This window comes from Fundulus heteroclitus, chromosome 3 (genome assembly GCF_011125445.2).
Source record: "Fundulus heteroclitus isolate FHET01 chromosome 3, MU-UCD_Fhet_4.1, whole genome shotgun sequence".
Classification (NCBI taxonomy): Eukaryota; Metazoa; Chordata; class Actinopteri; order Cyprinodontiformes; family Fundulidae; genus Fundulus; species Fundulus heteroclitus.
The window spans coordinates 22564486-22582082 of NC_046363.1; the positions used below are offsets into that span (position 1 = coordinate 22564486).

At 42.0% G+C, this 17597-nt stretch overlaps 1 protein-coding gene across 1 annotated transcript in view; it reads right to left on the minus strand.

Annotated features, from left to right (window-relative positions):
* itga8 (integrin, alpha 8) overlaps window positions 1–17028 on the minus strand; it is a 67239-nt gene extending 50211 nt beyond the window's left edge. Inside the window, exons 1-9 of the mRNA XM_012862692.3 lie at window positions 16660–17028; window positions 16312–16442; window positions 11642–11742; window positions 11436–11559; window positions 7239–7300; window positions 6774–6819; window positions 4023–4148; window positions 3848–3892; window positions 150–193 (exon numbers count right to left, since the gene is read on the minus strand). Of these exons, the coding sequence (XP_012718146.2) occupies window positions 150–193; window positions 3848–3892; window positions 4023–4148; window positions 6774–6819; window positions 7239–7300; window positions 11436–11559; window positions 11642–11742; window positions 16312–16442; window positions 16660–16853 (873 nt within the window). The 5' untranslated portion in view covers window positions 16854–17028. The remainder of the gene's footprint in view (window positions 1–149; window positions 194–3847; window positions 3893–4022; window positions 4149–6773; window positions 6820–7238; window positions 7301–11435; window positions 11560–11641; window positions 11743–16311; window positions 16443–16659) is intronic.
* Window positions 17029–17597: the final 569 nt, after the last annotated feature.

The following is a 17597-nucleotide window of genomic DNA, read 5'->3' on the forward strand; positions in this document are numbered from 1 at the left end:
TCTGAATTATCGCCACTGATCGAGATGAATGCCTTTTGTGGGACTGGGTGTAAAATGTCAGTTTGAAATTTGCCAGCCGTAAAGGATCCGGCTTACGTAAATATTTAACTCAACCATTTTGTGCAATACATTCTGCAGTCCTCACTTACATATCCGAAGTTTTGTGCTCCTCTCGGGACTCCAGCTATCAGCTCTGGGAAAACAAAGAAAGATTTAGATTTGTGTGAAAACGACGCACAGACATGGAAACATCCCAGCAACGTTATCTGAGAAGCCCCCCCCCCCCCCCTCCTTCCTGCAGCCAAACCCTGCTGATCGGGCACCCAGACTCGGCTCTGACGGTGATTGATGAGTGCAGCGCTGTGAACTTATGAGGATGATCAGAGCTTCCCACCCAGTGAGAGGAGATAGAGTCCCCACTTCCTGCCTTGTGGCTCTCAGCCCTTAAGACCCGACCGCCAGACTAATTCTCCGCTCCATCCTTGCTCAGAACTCACAGTTACAACCAGTTCTCCAGTCTGACACGGGTTTAAAGAACACGACCACAAGGAGCTTTGTACCACAACACAGTGCATCGGCGAGCATGTGTTGCCTCTTTAGGCTCGCTTCAAGACTGCGTGACATGTGTTGCGCCTGAGGGTGTTCGGGGGGCTTTGCAGGGTTGGTATGAGGGCAGGCAAATGCAGAATTGTCCCACAGAGTTTCCCGAGAAGTGGGGGAGTAGCACCCTTACTTGTGTGAGGGACTGTGTGGTGACGCTCTTTGAAGAGAAAGCTATAAATTGTGTGAAAAATATCATGAATGTGGTGCACTGTCTCTTTTGTCTTTAATAAAAAAGGAGCTGCTTTTGCGCTGAAATTCCTTGTTCTTTTTATTTGATCTTCGGGGGGAAGAACAGCAATAAAATGAACTTCAGAACTGGAATCTGAAACCAAAATGGTTCGAAAGAAGCAGAGCGAAACAGTTTTCACATTCCTATTAAGTACACAGCCTCGGAAAAAAGTGTTTATGTCGCAGAAACCCTTTCCCATGTTGTGATTTTACAACCAAAGACTTTAATGCATTGACCAAAAAGGTTATAATCCTTATACCTGGGAAGTGCCAGAAGAAATATGCACAGTTGTGAAAATGTTTTACAAATGAATGTTTGAAATAGGTTGCACGCATTGGTTTTCAGAGAGAGCATTAGTGAACAAACAGCACCTTGAAGACTAAGGAACACAGCAGGTCAGGGATGCAGTTGTGGTGAATCTTAATGCTGGGTTAGATTAGAAAACAAAACCCCAACCTTTAAACACCTCACAGAGAAACGCTCTGAAAATGGAGAGAGTATAGCGCGGCTGCAAACCTACCGTCACACTTAAACTTCAGTTTAGCTAAAATTTATTGACCCAAAGGGCAATTTGCTGCAGACTCATCAGTTACACACATAAAGAACATACACCAACCTCATCAACAACCTGTCAGCACAGAAAAAAAGGAGGAGGGGGGGGGGGGGCACTGGAGTCCTCACATGCTGGAGTTTATCAGTCTGACAGCAGCGGTAGTTAAAGATTTCCTCTATTATCACTGGGACAGTCAAGAGGGATGCCAACGATTTTACTGCAAACAGTTTTTATTCCTGACTGAAAGCTATCCGTGCCAGCAGATAAAAGAAAAGGTAAGAATGGATGCAAATAAACACTTTCATAAAAACAGGACTCCCATTAAAAGTGCCAACTTTCCAATAAATGTGCGTACGCTGATGCGCTTTTTTAAAAATTTGGTGCAAATATCTGGGTGCCGAAGCTTCATTTTTCATCAATAAGAAGTTCCAGGGATTTATTTTGTGGCACAAGCACAACTATTTGGCTGTCGATATCTATTTTGTTTTGGTCTTATCCACATTTAAGTTTAAGAAGCTAGCTGCACAACATTTTAAAAGTCGTTATCTACCTGGCCATCACCTAAAAGTAAAATATGGCCTTGGCAGCGTCATGCTGTGGAAATGCTTTGTTTCGGCAGAAAGAGGAAAGCCGGTCAGAGATGGTGGGAAGATGGATGGAGCATAAAAAGAAAACTAACCTCTAACAGGTCTTCCTCAGCAAAAAACTTGTCAGAAGCTGCAAGAAGTTTAGTTTCTAGATGTATATACTGAAAGAAATATACCTCAAAAGACCACTGTAAATGCAGCAAAAAGTGCTTCTACAAAGGATTTACTCCAGAGCAAACACTCACACTACACTTGTTCTGATTTTTGTTTGCAAACCATGTGTCCTTTTCCTTACACTTCACAGTTATCTCCTACTTTGAGTTGGTCTATCATATAATCTCAATAAAATACATTCAGGTTTTTGGTTACAATGTGACAACACTTAAAAGTTTGAAGCGATATCAATACTTTTCCAAGGCTCTGTGTAGTCGTTTTATGGCTAGAGTTTCTAGACGGTTCAAAAGCAGGAAAGGGGTTCATTTAAGGAAAATATTCTCTTTTGTTTAAGCTGTAAGATACCACAGCTCTACCTTGAATGTTGGTACATCTGTCTAATATTTTATCGACATACCCTTTCTAGGTTTAAAAGAAACGTTTGTTCTCCTATAAGTACAATTATATTAAGTGGGAACAACTGTATATATTCACAGCAACTGTGAAATGCTTGTTTCTGCATTAGCTGAAGCCAAACAGACAATCTACTTCCATGCAATAATGACCCAATAAGATCTGGACCAGGGGACTTCTGGTCTCAAGTTTTACGTAATTCTGGAGTTTTTCCAGGGTGAAAATCCCCCATCTCTCTCCTACCGGGGGACTCGTCTGGTTGTACCTTTGGGCAGAGAAATGAGACCTCTCGTTTTTGTTGTTTTTTTGTCTCTGCCTGTATCTCTTTGCTTCCCAGATTTCTTCACGAGACTTCCAGATTTCCAGACGAGAACCAGGACCAGCTCTTCACCTGAAGAGGTTTGTGAGGTCTGCAGCCAATCATTCTAATCAGTCAGAGAAGTGGACAGGAAATCCCTTTATCAGGGGTTCCTAAAGTCTCGTCCCTCTGAGGTCATGACCTGGACGGTTCGAGACAGCCCTCGTTACTGCCTCTGAGTCAAAACAGCGTTGTCCACTCCCTATCCGTCACTGTATTAGACATCCCGCCGTGTAAAGGCTTGAAAACCTACAGAGCGTTCCACAGTTAGTAGCTTTACTGGTTGAAACCTTCCATAAATTGTCAACAATCTTCGTGACATTTACAGGCTGCCCTGCTGTCAATACTTTGTGAATCCTCCCTTTGCAAACGGTCTGCTCCTTCACAGCTTCACTAAATCGGCGCATACAGAAAGAGCCACAATGTCTCTAGATCGTCCATAGTCCTGGCTCCTCTCTTATGCTATCTTCTCTTCGGTTCATCCCTCGGGTTTTCCTGCAGGATTTAGGTCTGGGTGAAAGAAGCTGGTTCACATAGCATCTGCCACACTTAACCGTGGCCATGAAAGGCTTCTCCTCTTTGTTTCGCCACAAACTCACCTGAAGTGTTACCCACAAGTGAAGTCTAATATGGCCCAGGATTACATTTTAAGTCCCACAAGACCTTAGCAAAGCCCCGCGTTGCCTATGTTTCATGGTGAGACTGAAAAGCTTTTTTCCTGCCAGGCATCCAGAACAATTCACTGCCAGGTAGATAGTGATTGATTTTTAGCGGGTGGGGAAAGAGCTCACTGTGTGATGTTATGAAGGGTAACAAAAAGACATGAGTTACTAATAACAAATGACTTAAAACTCTGATTAATGTCAAAAATTAAATCAAAACAAAAAAAAATTGCCAAAAGAAAGTTTTATTGCATTTTCTCGTCGCTTGGGTATAATAAGTCTGCTCACCTTGCTCCGAGTCGCCTGTAAACTCCCCCACTGCTACAGAGTAACCTAAAGGGAAACACGAGGTTGGATTTAATAACGAACAGGAGACATAACGGTTCTGGCATGCGTTGTCATTAGGTCCTGATAGTTAGAGCGGTTTTCATTAAGCTTAGGGGTTTGAGGCGATGAGTGTTACCGAGGTAGCTGTCGTCATTTTTGTCCTCAGTAGCTCCGGTTTGTTTCTCCCCTGGAACTTGTCTCAGCACCGCCTTTAAAGAGTAGCCGTTCAGTATCTCTGCTATCCCCGCTGTCATCACCTGACCTGCACGCACACACACAAACACACACACACACACACACACACACACACACACACACACACACACACACACACACACACACACACACACACACAAAGCTGACTTGCTGGAGAAGAAAACAAACACAAAGAAGAGAGCGCTGGACCCATCTGCTCATGGACAGTGGTTTTTAATTTCACGGGACCCGAACAGGGCAGCACTGCGGTGCTGGGGGTTTGTCACAGCTGCCCCCCCCCCCCTCCTTCCATTTGAACAGTTCCCAGAGTAAAGTTCAAACACATCACGGCCAAAGCAACAGCAGAAAAATACACCCCAGTGTTTCTCTAACACGTCTTCCACTTCTCTCTGCAGAGAACTATAAATGAGAAGCGTGTGCACTCAAACGACGCTCCTTCCTCTGCTGCCGAACAAAAAGGTTAAACCAACAAACGATTTTATCTATGGACGCCCTCAACCTTCGCATAAATCGTGCTTTATGTGTGAACGCGCTGACGGGAGGGAAAACGTGCCCTCTTAACCCTCCCAGCGGCTCCTCTCCCGCCGTGCTCGGGGTTTATCCCTCAGAACACGTCCTGTCAATATCAAAGCCTCCCTCGGATTAATGAGGCAAACCGTTAACACAGATGCATGAGTCACTGCCGCTGATTTGAGGTGTTCGTCACACCTGCCGGTAACAAGGCTGTATGTAGGAGTCTTATTTTATGAGGAATCAGGCGGCAGGGCTTTTAGAAATATTTGTAGGAAGCGTTTTAACTGGAGGCAGCCTGCCTCGCTACGCTGCAGACAGATAGAGGGAGTGATCCATTAGGCTTTTCATGGTGCTTGTGCAAAATGGGTCTTCTATGCTGAAGTATTCATTATTTAACAACCTGTGGCGGGAGCAGCATTAATAGTACAATGCAGGTCAGATGTTCACATAAACTCAACATTTGCATGAATACTGTATTGATTATGTGCTTTAATAATGCATTTGTATTTGTTTTTCTATCAGGGATAATGCATAGAATTATACTTATACCTATTAAAATGTACATACTTTTTTCAAACTTATTTTTGAAGAAAATAATTAAGTGCAAACATCTGAATGCATTTTGGATGTTGTCTAATTAAATCATGCAGAGAATGAAATGTACACATGTGGTCTCAATAATACAGATTAAATGTAGGGCTGCACAACCGGAGGTGGGTAGAGCAGACAAAATAGCACTCCAATAAGATTACGTATTAAGTATTTGAACAATACTGTTTAATTTGATTTAACCAACGAACATGATATAAGCATACAAACACACAAAATGACTTGCAAGTTGTGGTATGTTAAATAATATAATAAAAACTGAGTAAAAACGAATTACATCATTACAAAATAACAAATTCAGGAGGAAACACAATACCTTCGAAACCAATACTTACAGCAAGTAATTTTTATTTGTTAAAACAAAATACTTCCCAAGACACTATCTACTGTTTAAAGGATACAGTATTCCCTTGACCTCCTAATGGCACAACGGGCTCAGCAAATACAAAATAAAATTATAAAGAAGCTTGATCATAACGCAGAAGTCTCACCAGACACAGCCTGTGTCTGTGTCTGCTGCATGTTTGTTTGTCATTCAGTGAAGTTACTTGAGATGGGTAGAGTTGCCAGAAACTTTAATGAAGTAAGAGTGACATAATTAAAAAAAAATGTACTGTATTGTAAATTTCCAATCCATTCAACAACTTTTTTTTTTTGGGGGGGGGGGGGGGGTGAATACAGTTAACTTATCGTCTGATAGAGACAAATATGAACAACATTGGTATCAGAAAGTCAGAGCTGCCAATAACTGTGGAAATCAAACCAAAAACCTAAGACCGCTGCATCTCTAGCTCAAAGGAACTAGCAGTAAATTCAGAAATGTATTAAAGAACAAAATAGGGAGTTTGTGCAAGCGACTAATAACTTTCTCCATGTTCCTAAGAAACAGGTGCACATCTTCTCTATTTCTGCCTAACTTCTACATGTCCACACGCCTTCAAACACCTGGGGCTGGAGGAGTACAGCTACACTCCGGCAGCTTCACTGTGTCACACTCCAGCTACGCCAATTAAGACACTTAATCCCCCTGCTTCGGCCCGCCGTGCATGTCCTGCTGCCCCGCCGCCTTTACCAGGCAGGAGATCCATCTTTCTTCCTTTGTCTGACTCTCTAAACCCTCCCTAACCTCTCATCTTTCCCCCTGAAGCAACATGTTTCTGTCATTGCAACAGCAATGCTCCCTTCTGACAACTTTCTCTAATGGCGGTCATCTCTCCAACAGTCCACCCCCCCCCAAGTTTCCCTAAAACCATCCTTAGCCACCCTGTGTTATATCTCTTAGCAGAGGGGCAGCTCCTCCACACTCCATTTCAACCCCGATCAGCTCATTACACCACCTAAACACCCACTTCCTGTTCGGCTGCAGCCAGAAAGAGGCATTAGTTAAAGCGGCAAGAGAGGAAAAAGCAGGAATAAGGGAAGAAGATGGACAAACAATTTCCACCTTTTAAAAAAAAAATAGTAATCAAGTGCATCAGTGTGCAGACCAGGGCTTCACTGCTAGATATCATGCCCATCATTAACTATTGAAGGCTGCTGTTTTATTTACCTTGCCAGTAAAAGCTTCCAGGTCCTCCCAGAACCAGCCGTCCTTCCTGCAATGAAAAGAAATGTCATCGTTAGTCCTTTTACGGAAATGCACAAAGTAATTTGCGCACCGCTTGTTCAACTAGAAGAGTTACACCGTGAAGTTGAGCGTGTATAGCCTGGTGAGCGTGCACACATGTTTTCTGCGGTCATGCCTGTTGACATCCTGCAGAGAATGACAGCTTCCTGTACCGGAGGCTAGAGTTGGGCCGTGAGGCAAAGGTCAAGGTTCAGACTGACTTTACAGTGAAAGAATGCGTGCGTGTCAGCTGCGTTAAAAGGCGACGGGTCACTTTGGGAGCCGGGGTTTCTCCCGGGACGTGCGCTGCCTAATCTTCCCAGGGTCCATAAATCTCTGAAGGCCTCGCATTTGGTATTCCAGGACAGTGTGCGGGTGAAAACATGCGACGCATGCTGCAGTTTTTACCTTGGTGAAGTCCACACTGAAACCAGCCTGGCAGAATCCCTGCCCCTCTGGGTCTGGATCATCTGGAAGCAACACAAAACGTGCAAGCAAAGTCGTGAAAAAAAATCCCTTTTAGGCTAAAGAGAACTATTTGAATGACATTTCATGGTTTTGCATGAACAGCTACTCTAATGCATGCATATAAATGCTTTAGAAAATGAACACTCAAGAGTTTAGCAATAGAATAAAAAAGGGGAATTGGACATGAACCGGCAACATTTCTAATTGCCTGTGTTTCAGATGATTAGCTCATTTTTATATACATCACCTTGAAAAAGTATTTAGACATTGTAAACGTCTGCCCCCTTTACTTTCATACCTCTAAATACAATCCAGTGCAATCAACCTGCGCCTTGTGATTCAATTAAATCCCAGCCATGAAGACCAAAGAATACAGCAGACACGTCCCTGCTGGGAAGCACGGTGGTGGCAGCATTATGCTGTGTGGGTGGTTGTCTTCAGCAGCGACAGCGACCATGGTCAGAGATAATGGCAAAAGGATGTAGCTAAATACTATGGTTGTCAAAAGTATCGATACTCCGAAAAGTATCGATACTAAAACGCCAGATCCGGATACAACACTAACCTGGCATGGTATTGATAATAAATATTTTAGCATATGAGGCAAACGAAGACAGTAAACCCAAAAACCTTGACAAGCCTGTGTGCAAACAGCACTTTAAAGTGGTGGCAAGAAAGTCAAGCTGCACAACAAACTTGGCCAAACATATTTATTTAACAAGCATCTGTGATTCTGTTGAGAAAGCATGATCCATGTTGAGATTGAAAATGGGGAGTTTTTCATGTTAATAAAATGTTTTTTATGCCTTTAATTATTTGTCTTCCCCCCCCTCCATGGTGCTGAAAATGGTATTGAGTATCAAATATTTTCCTGGGTATCGATATCGACTTTAAAATTCTAGTATCGTGACAACCCTCCTGAATACAGTCTCTTGCTATTGAAAGCTGGCTCTACAGTGTATCGACTCAGGAGGCCAAATGCATGGCGTGTCACCCTTTTTTTTTATCTTCATTAGTAAAGAATTTTGTAAAACATACATCTGGAACAATTACGTTACATTGTGTTGGTTTATCGCGAGACATCCCAATGAAATAGATTGATGTTTGTGGTTTTAAGGTGAAAAAAAAGACGGAAAGCTCAAAGGATATGATTTTTTTTTCAAGGCGCTGTTCGTCTAATGGGTAGCATAACATCCCTAAAACCACTGCTACAGTCGTTACCACTGGAGCTAAATCTTCTGTCAAGGCAACAAGTTTTGACAAGTCAGAAAATGTGAATGTAACGTTCTGTTGTGGTTCAGGTTATTTTTTTCAGTTTAGCTTTCTTTTCTGTCTTAGGATTTATTTCTGTTTCTTGTTTTGTTTTGGATTTATGCTTAACCTGTTTTAGTTATCTGGCCTTGGTTATTAGTTTTTATTTAAGCCCGTGTCTGTTTAGTCTTGTTTTCTACCTTAGGGTTGTTGTTTATCAGTCTTATGCTTCTTCTATCACCTCCACCTGTTTTTGTTAATTAGTCCCGCCCTGCTCTCCTGTTCTGTCGCCTATTTAAGCCCGCCTTTGTTTTCTGTTGGTTGCCGGAATATCTCTTCTTGTCCCTTTTCTCAACCTCTCGGTAAGAGCCTTGCAGCCTCAGTTATTTTTTGTTTATCTCGTCTGTCTGCCAGTCTGTGCCTGAGCCGTTATCTGCCCTTATGTTTCCTGAGTTTGTTTAGTTTCTGTCTGGTTCTGTTGGTTTGTCTGAAGACTGCTTTTTGTCCCTTGGATCCTGTTAATAAAGACTATTTTAGCATCAGCTCCGTGTTCGGCTAACATTGGATTCAACCCTAGCTAATCATCACAGTGAAATAAAATCGACAGAATTGGGAACTCCGCAGGACGTGCTCGGCTCCTTTTCCTGGACTTTTCTAGACGCGGGCATTTGCAACAGTCAGGAATAAAACTAAACTAAAAACTAAAATAAAAACCTAAAACCAATAAAGGTTCCGTCTGCTGTAGATGACATAATCCAGCTGAACATAAACACGGCAAGCTTACCGTGCGCTTCAGAAATTTGTCTTCGTTTCGCTGGCAGCCTGGGGTGAAACTTAATGATACGTGACTATACAAGTGCATTTACAGTGTAAACAATAAGTTAGGTCTGAGCGGCCGCCAAAATATGTTAATATGAAGCAAAAAAGCAGCTGGTGGCAGAAAACTCTTTGTCTCCCAACACACAATAAAGACTCTCTTTGCCCGGTCCTGAGAACCCCTTTCAAATCTTCCCCTTTGGGAACGCTTGAGTTTACAGTGCAATTTTTCATGTCTTGATTAGTCGGCGCAGACATAAATAACTGAAACGGAAATCTTTAACACCGTGCCAGTTGCCAAAGAGAGCATGTGTGTTAAAAGTGCGAGCATGATGGAGGGCACAACCAGCGCAGGATTTTATCTGCTGTTTACGCTGTGCCAGCTGTTGGCCTTCATCTCTGCTGCTCATGACGGGCTGGCGATGTGCCGTATTTACTTACAGGGTTTAGAAGCTCACAAGAAGAAGGTGGAAGAGAAAGAAAAGAGCTGGACGAATAAAAAGAAGGGGTTTTGGGTAAGGGCTGAAGGAAGCGGGGAGGGGGGGGGGCATAAATGTAATTTACAGAAGTGATGACAGAAAGAAGAGAGCTGAAGAGAGAGGATGATTAACTGGTGGGGATAATATTTTTAGATTACCATGGTGGCTTGTAAAACATTAAGTTTGGTGATCTGTTATGGGGGAAGCAGTGACAGGACCCCCCCCCCCCCCCACCGTCTCCTGTCCAGTTGCGCAGATGTGTTTCTTTTTCAAATATCTCTCATGTACCTCGTTAAACCTTGAAAGGAATAAATACAGTATGCCTTAGTGACAAGCTCATTAGAGAAATTTTCGATCTGGTATGAGAACTGGTCTGGCACGGGTGTCAGGGTATACCGGGGTTTTAAAATGCATGGTCTGGAAACCAATAAGACGTTCAGCCCTGCAGTTCCTATGGCTTGAAATGCCAGAGAAAATGGTTTAGTGCCCTGAGTTTCCGCCTGCTGTTTGAACTATAAAAAGGCAAAGCACTTCTCCATCCCCACCTATTGCTGTGCACTGCTTGTCAGCTGGATAAAAGGAGACTCCTGCATTTTCCTTTTCACTTTGGAGAAACAGAAATTAGACTGTGTTGCAATAAAGCACAGACTGTCTAGGACAGACTTTAGAAAGGGTTTAGACCAGTGGAAAGGGTTTGGGGGTCCTTATTTATTTCTTTTTAAATGAATAGATGTTCTGTGAACATGGCAAAAACAGTTCTAATCCCATATATAAAAGGTTTTACTTTGCTTGACTTTATTTATGAATGCACAGCTTTTCATAAATGGCTAAATGGCTCTTTAATCGAGCCCTGCAGACAGTTGAGACATGAAAACTAAAGGGCCGACCATCACTCTTAGGAATATTTTTCCCTCACTTTTGTCACGTTCGGCTTCGTGACAAGCAGAATGGAGCTCTGGCTGATGTACTTACGCCAAACATATTTGCTTTACCAAGGAAGGCTTCATCCCTATAAAGCCTTCCTTGATGCCCATCTTTTTTTTTTAAAGTTATGCTGTTCTAAACTTACTGTACAGCAACCAGTGGCAAGCTGTACACATTTAACCAGTTTATATCAGCTCAATATACTTGTGTTAAGAGAAAGAAGAATACAAAAGGGATAACACATTGATATGATTATTAATATGGTAAATTATCTCTGCAGCAGAATATGGAGGCTCCTATTTTTAGTTTTTAATAAAATAAATTATTCTGTCCACGAAAACCAACCATTTTAAACGAGCTCAGCCATTTCTGATGAGAAGGGGATCGATTATTAAGCCAGGTTTCTGCTAGGAGTCATTTCTCTGCAAACTGCTAAGTGACATTTAATCAAATATTCGTAGGGTTTCAAGCATTAAAAAAACAACAACAACCCAAAGAAGTGCACACAATACATTTTTTTTGTAAAAAATAGTTAATTATTGTCTAATTCTTCGCGACTGTAAAAACTATGGCTGCAATGTGTCTTTGACGTAGGATATAATCTAAACAAATCAAAGCACAACAGGTAGATGAAGACCTTTTTAGGCGAAGCTGGAGATTTACTCACTGGTTCTGCAGGGTGAATACTCTGCATAAGCGCTGAAGTTCTGGACGGCAACGTAGCAGGTTCCCACGGGGTCCTTCTCCCCAACTCTCTTCACTGTCCGCCAGTGGTAGAGAGGTGCGCAGGCCTGCATAAAGGGTAAATCTCTGACTTTCCTCACATAAACACCTCAAAACTTCAAGAGTTCCTTTAACATCAGGTCCACTCACCACCACTTTTCCTTTGTGCGTCCTGACTGATGCACCAAACCATTGGTGGGACTTAAACTCTAGAGGCTCTCTGGTGCCGTTTACTTTAATCATTCTGTTATCTGGTGGCAGATGGACAGATGAGGGGGAGGAAATGGAAAAGACATAAAAAATGGAGAAAAAAAAGGGGACAGAGATTTCAAAGTGCCGGCGGTAAAAGCTGACGTATACCGTGGTAATGTGGTCTGTGATCATTTGTGAGCGAGAGTAAACAACAAAGTCCTAAACAGCAAAACACCATTTAGCCCCCAGAGACTAACATTCGACAGGATACGGTGGCTTGTTATCTGCTTAAAGCTCTCCCAATAAAAAGTAACGCAAGAAACTGAGTCAGACACACGGACGCAAGATCACACAGAAGATTGTTCAGATTCCACACGGAAATTACTATAAAGCTTTAATTAGTGCGGATATTTTCCAGCACTTTTTAAAAACTAGACCCCTCCTCATTTGTTTTAGCATACAGTATGTGTTCACAGACACACACGCAGGGAATTGCAGGAATACAGTTGTTTCAGACCAGCAGGTGTGGAGTGATCACTTATTTACTTCAAAAATATTGCTGATTGACATTAACTTCTTTCTGAACACGTTCTTATGATCTTGTTGAGAAGAATTAGTTTTCATTTTTTGTACCTCAAAGTGTGAAAACTAACGGAAATGAATAAAAACCAACATCATTAAGAGTTATTGAGGTGTATTTTTAATGAAGTATGGATATCATATAGTAAGATTTTTTATTATACTGCATGCTTACAAAATATAACGACACTTAAGGAAAATAAATTCTAAAATTAATCAACATCTTGAGCTGTGATGGAACTCTGGAACATTTTGAAGTGAATTGATTTGGATACCATTGAGCATTTGCTGCATCTTCGAAAATGTGAACACCATGGATCAAGAGGCGTACTTTAAAAAAAAAACAAAAAAAAAAAACAATGAAATCTGAAAAGAGTAACCAGTGGTGTTCCACAAGGTTGAGTAGTAGGGTATTTATTATTTAAGATATTCAGATTGCAGGTGATATCTTAAAAGCTCTCCTCTTTGCACATGATACAAATTTAATTTGGCCTGTGTTAAATTCAGTATAAACAGTAAAAAAAGTGTAGATTATGTTAAAAAAAACTGTTTTAATAACTCATTGATTTTTAGATGCAGGCTTTAAATTTTTTTAAATCCATGACATTGTGTTTCGTGAATAACGGTTTTATTATTATTATTTTCTCAATATGAATTGGGCCAGAGAGGCCCTTACAAACTTTGTATTCAGCATTATCCATTTCTGATGTTTCATTTAAAAGTCAAAGTGTTTGATGTTTTGATTTTTGTAAAGCGGGTTTAAATGCATGCATGTGAAATATCAAGAAACTAAACCCTCCAGTCTATCTATCTATCTATCTATCTATCTATCTATCTATCTATCTATCTATCTATCTATCTATCTATCTATCTATCTATCTATCTATCTATCTATCTATCTATCTATCTATCTATCTATCTATCTATCTATCTATCTCTTTTAGCAGAATAAGTCCAACTCAGGTACTAAATAAAAGGTGATTTACTTGGATTCACCCACTTCAGTCCATGCATCTACATGTTGTCACAGCACTTTGAATTGTCTTGTTACTAAAAAGTGTTTGACAAATAAACTTGCCTTGCCTTTACCTTACCTTCACGTGTCGACACACACAGGCACACATAAAACAACACACAGCTGAATCTGAAGCTGCCGGACATTAATCAGTGCCGATTTCAGTTCTCTACACTTGCTGATATTTTTATATGTGAAAAAAAAATGGCTCAGCTGTAATTTTAGAAATATGCACCATCAATCATCTTTCAGATGGAAACCCACTGTAGTGAAGAAAACCACACGTGAGCTACTTCACTCACACATTAGTTTCCCTGACACATCAATAAAACCTGACACCAAACTAAACATCTTTTGTCAAGTCCTCAGTGGCAGATAACTGAAGTTAACTTCAAAGTGGACCAATGCTGGAGTAGGATTCCTACTTTAAAACAGGCCTGCTATCAGGGAGCTGATTCATTAAACTTTCAGCTCTCTGTGCCTTGCAAGAGTATCCATACCCGTTGAGCTAGTGACATTTTAGAACCACAAATGTCAATATATTTCACTGGAATGCAACGTGACACACCAACACAAAGTGGTGCAAAACTGTGATATGGAAGTAAAAGGACTTGATTTTATCATTTTTTTACTAAAAAAAAGATTAAACACCTGAATTAGTATTCATCATCCAACCAACATTCCCTTCAATAACAGCTGGAAATCTTTGGGTTTGTGTCGTTGTAGCTTTGCAGATCTATACAGTGACATTTTTGGCCATTCCTCAATGCGAGTAGCTCATGCTTAGTCGGACTGGCAGCAGCGTAATCATCGCCATCAGTTTACATTTATATGCTTTTAATCTCTGCTATGCCGTTGTAGCCACGATGGAATTTTTTGGGTTTGGCGTTGTACCAGAAGGTGAAACTCCACCCCAGTCTGAAGTCTTTTACCGCCTCCACAAGGTTTCCTTCCTGGCCCACCTTGCATTTAGCTCCATCCATCTTCCCATCAGCTCTGACCAACTTAGTCCCGTAGGACGGCACTGCCAACTCCACTGATGCATTCACGGTGATGTGAACTGTTAGTTTTCCAGCACACATAGTGTTTTGCGTGTTTAGCAAAAAAGTTCAGTTTTGCTCTCACCCGATAAAAGCATCTTCTTGTTATATGTGTAGTATTCTTATGGCTTTCTTTCAAGGATGGCTTCTTCCTTGCGAATCTTTCACAAAGGCTCATTTTTTTAAGTGCCTGACTAACAGTTGTCCTGTTGATGGATTCTCCCACCTGAGCTGTGGATCTCTGCGGGTCCTCCAGAGTTACAGAGGGCTTGGGACATTGACTTTTATTTTAACCTAACCCTGCTGTAAACTTCTCCATAGCTGTAGCCCTGATCTGTCTGAGCTGTTCCTTGGTCTTCATGATCATGTTTGTTCACTACTGTTCTCTAACAAACTTCTGAGACTTTCACAGCTGTAGCTAGACTGAGCTTGAATTGAACACATGTGGACCCTATTTATCAACTGATTTTATGACTCCCGAAGGCAGTCTGTTGCACTGAATTTTATTAGGGATTATCAGAGTGAAACGAGTGTGAAGAAAAGGAGCTGAATTCATTTGCGTTACACACTCGCTCATCAGATTTGTGTTGGTAAAACATTTTCATTTCTCTTTACAATTGTGAACTAATGGGCTTATCTATTAAATAAACTCCCAATAAAATTCAATGAAGTTTGTGGATGGAATGTGAAAATGACAAAAACGATTGAAGGAGCATGGCTACTTTTGCAAAGCACTGTATGCGTACAGCGTGACATTCTCCTGAAGCTCTTGTCCTTAAGGTTTATATTTATATATGCCGCCTTCTCAGCTGCGTGTCGGGCATTTTTGCATCTTCCCTTGAAAACATGTGATTTCTCCCAAACAGAGAAGTAAAAAGGACTTTTGCCTGTGCAAATTCTGAGTTATCCGGGTCATTGCATAAAAACCTGTGGCTTTGCGAATCTTCCACAAAGGGTGAAATTTTGAAGTGCTCGCACTACAGGTTGCTCGAATGTGAGCCACCAGAACTGACAAAGTCCCCTGGTGTAGAAATGTTTTCAGAAAGAACTGAACAAAAGTCCGGTTGCCTCCGATTGTTTGCTGTCAAAAAGGACTTTTATCATTCGGTCTAATCTCCAGCTCATTTTTTTTTGGTCCTCAAAAAAAAAAAATGAAGGAGAGGGACAGCTTGATGGAGATGGAGAGGAGCAGGACAAGGGGCGGGGAAAGGACACAGGCATACGTTTTCAAGATCTAATAAAAAGCAGACCTCACCCAATGCCCCGTTCTTTGACTGGGAACCAAATTCCCATGTGCTTACAGTTTCACCCCCCCCCTCTCTCTCTCTCTCTTTTTCCCTCATGAACACACACTTACTAGTCAGTGCGTCTGAGACAAAGATGAACAATTCCGGTGATTTGACACTGATGATAATACATTGGATCGCAGAATAAACATGATGAAGTAGACTTTGCATCACATATCACTTGAGAGGTGATCTTTTTAATTAACGAGAGCCACATGTTTTTATGTCTTTTCTTTTTCCTCCACACAGAAACATGTGTGACAACTCAAGAAGATTAGAGATGCAGCAAACAATCAGAATATCGAAATAGCACAGTCTAAAAACGCTGGGGTAAAAAAAAAAAAAAAAAGTTAATATTTTCCCACCAGTTTAAGAAATGCATTAAAACAAAGAGCTGCCACCATTTTCAGCCAATAAACGCATCAACCCCACAGCACTTTAATGGACTTTTTGGAGCATGATAAGCATCATATAAAATATAAGGATTTGCCTGATCGGTGAATTCCTCATGAATATGGCTTATAGATTAACGACAAACTGAGCGTTAGGGTTTTAGTTAATATAAATCCTTTTGTATGAACTGACTGGACAAGTCGTACAGCATGGAGAAAACGGATTTGTTCAAAATGTGCCACTCTGAAATAGATTTTTTTTTCTTCTATAGTGCTCCGACAGAAATAATTACTGAAAATGCATCAGGTGACTCACTTGAGTTATCAAAGGGAATCTGTTTGCAGCTATCGGGCTGCCCCGGCCAGGGGCAGTAATAGACGGCTCCAGCTTCCACGATGCCCGGCTGAGAGGTGTTCGCTTTAGGAGCCCCCACCAGCACACTAATCCTGGTGGGCACAAGGGGGAAAGACATTTACAAGAGATAAATAGAGCTAATTGGTTACTATATCTAACGTTAATTGATTAATTAATTGATCATCATCCACCTCACATTTTCTCACGTAACCATTTTATATGAAATAACGAAGAAGAAAAAAAAAAACGCAGCTAAGAACTTCTGCAGGAGCCAGGTGGGGCATTATCAGAGCTGCTCTGGCCACTCACGTGTTCCTCTCGGCGCTTGCTTGGTAGAAGTCCACGGAATATCCAAAATAACTCCCGTCGGGCCCGCTGTAAACCGTGGGATGCTCTGCGTGAAGGTTAAAACTCCAAACGCGGTTTGGCGCCGGCCACAGCACAGAGAGCACCCCAAGCGTAAACATCCCTGCGGAGGAGGCACAATCCCACACACGCTCCATCCTGGAGGACAGCGGGCTGCGCGGCAATCCACGGAGGAAGAAAAAAAAAAAAAGGATGGGAATATACAGGGCTCCCCGTGGGCAGGTGAGGGAGAAGTCTGGGTCCTGGATGTGAAGTTCGCTCTGCTCTGCGCTCCCTCAGATCTGCCTCCTGACACCCTGAAACCACCAGGTCTACAGCCAGCCTCCGCTATACAAGAGTGCGCCGCTGCGCCCCCGCCCTCTGCACAAAACTTTACCCCCAACACACACACACACACACACACACACACACACACACACACACACACACACACACACACACACACACACACACACACACACACACACACACACACACCAGGCACAAACCACATCCAAGCGCGCGCAAAGGGAGGTTGGCGCGTCACCGCTCGTTTTTTACAGCGCAGCTAATTTACAAACCCCCCATCCCGGAGTAATTCAGTGTATTAAAGTAACATTTATGCAACAAATCAGTGTAAAAACGCATGCGGTCACACGTTACGCGCACAAAACAGGACGGGAAAGGCGTCGTTAGTAAACTGGAGCACCTTTAGCTCTGCTTTTTTTTGATAGGCATCCATGCCCAGCAGGGCCAAGTTTCCTTCCGTTGAGAATAATCTCTTGTAATTATGTCGCTAATTATTACGTCGGCTCGCAGCAGAAATCTCTCAAGTTATAGGCTGTGGACGTTTTAAAGTAGTTCGGTGCTCCCCCCATCCCATCCCACCGTTTCACTCAACA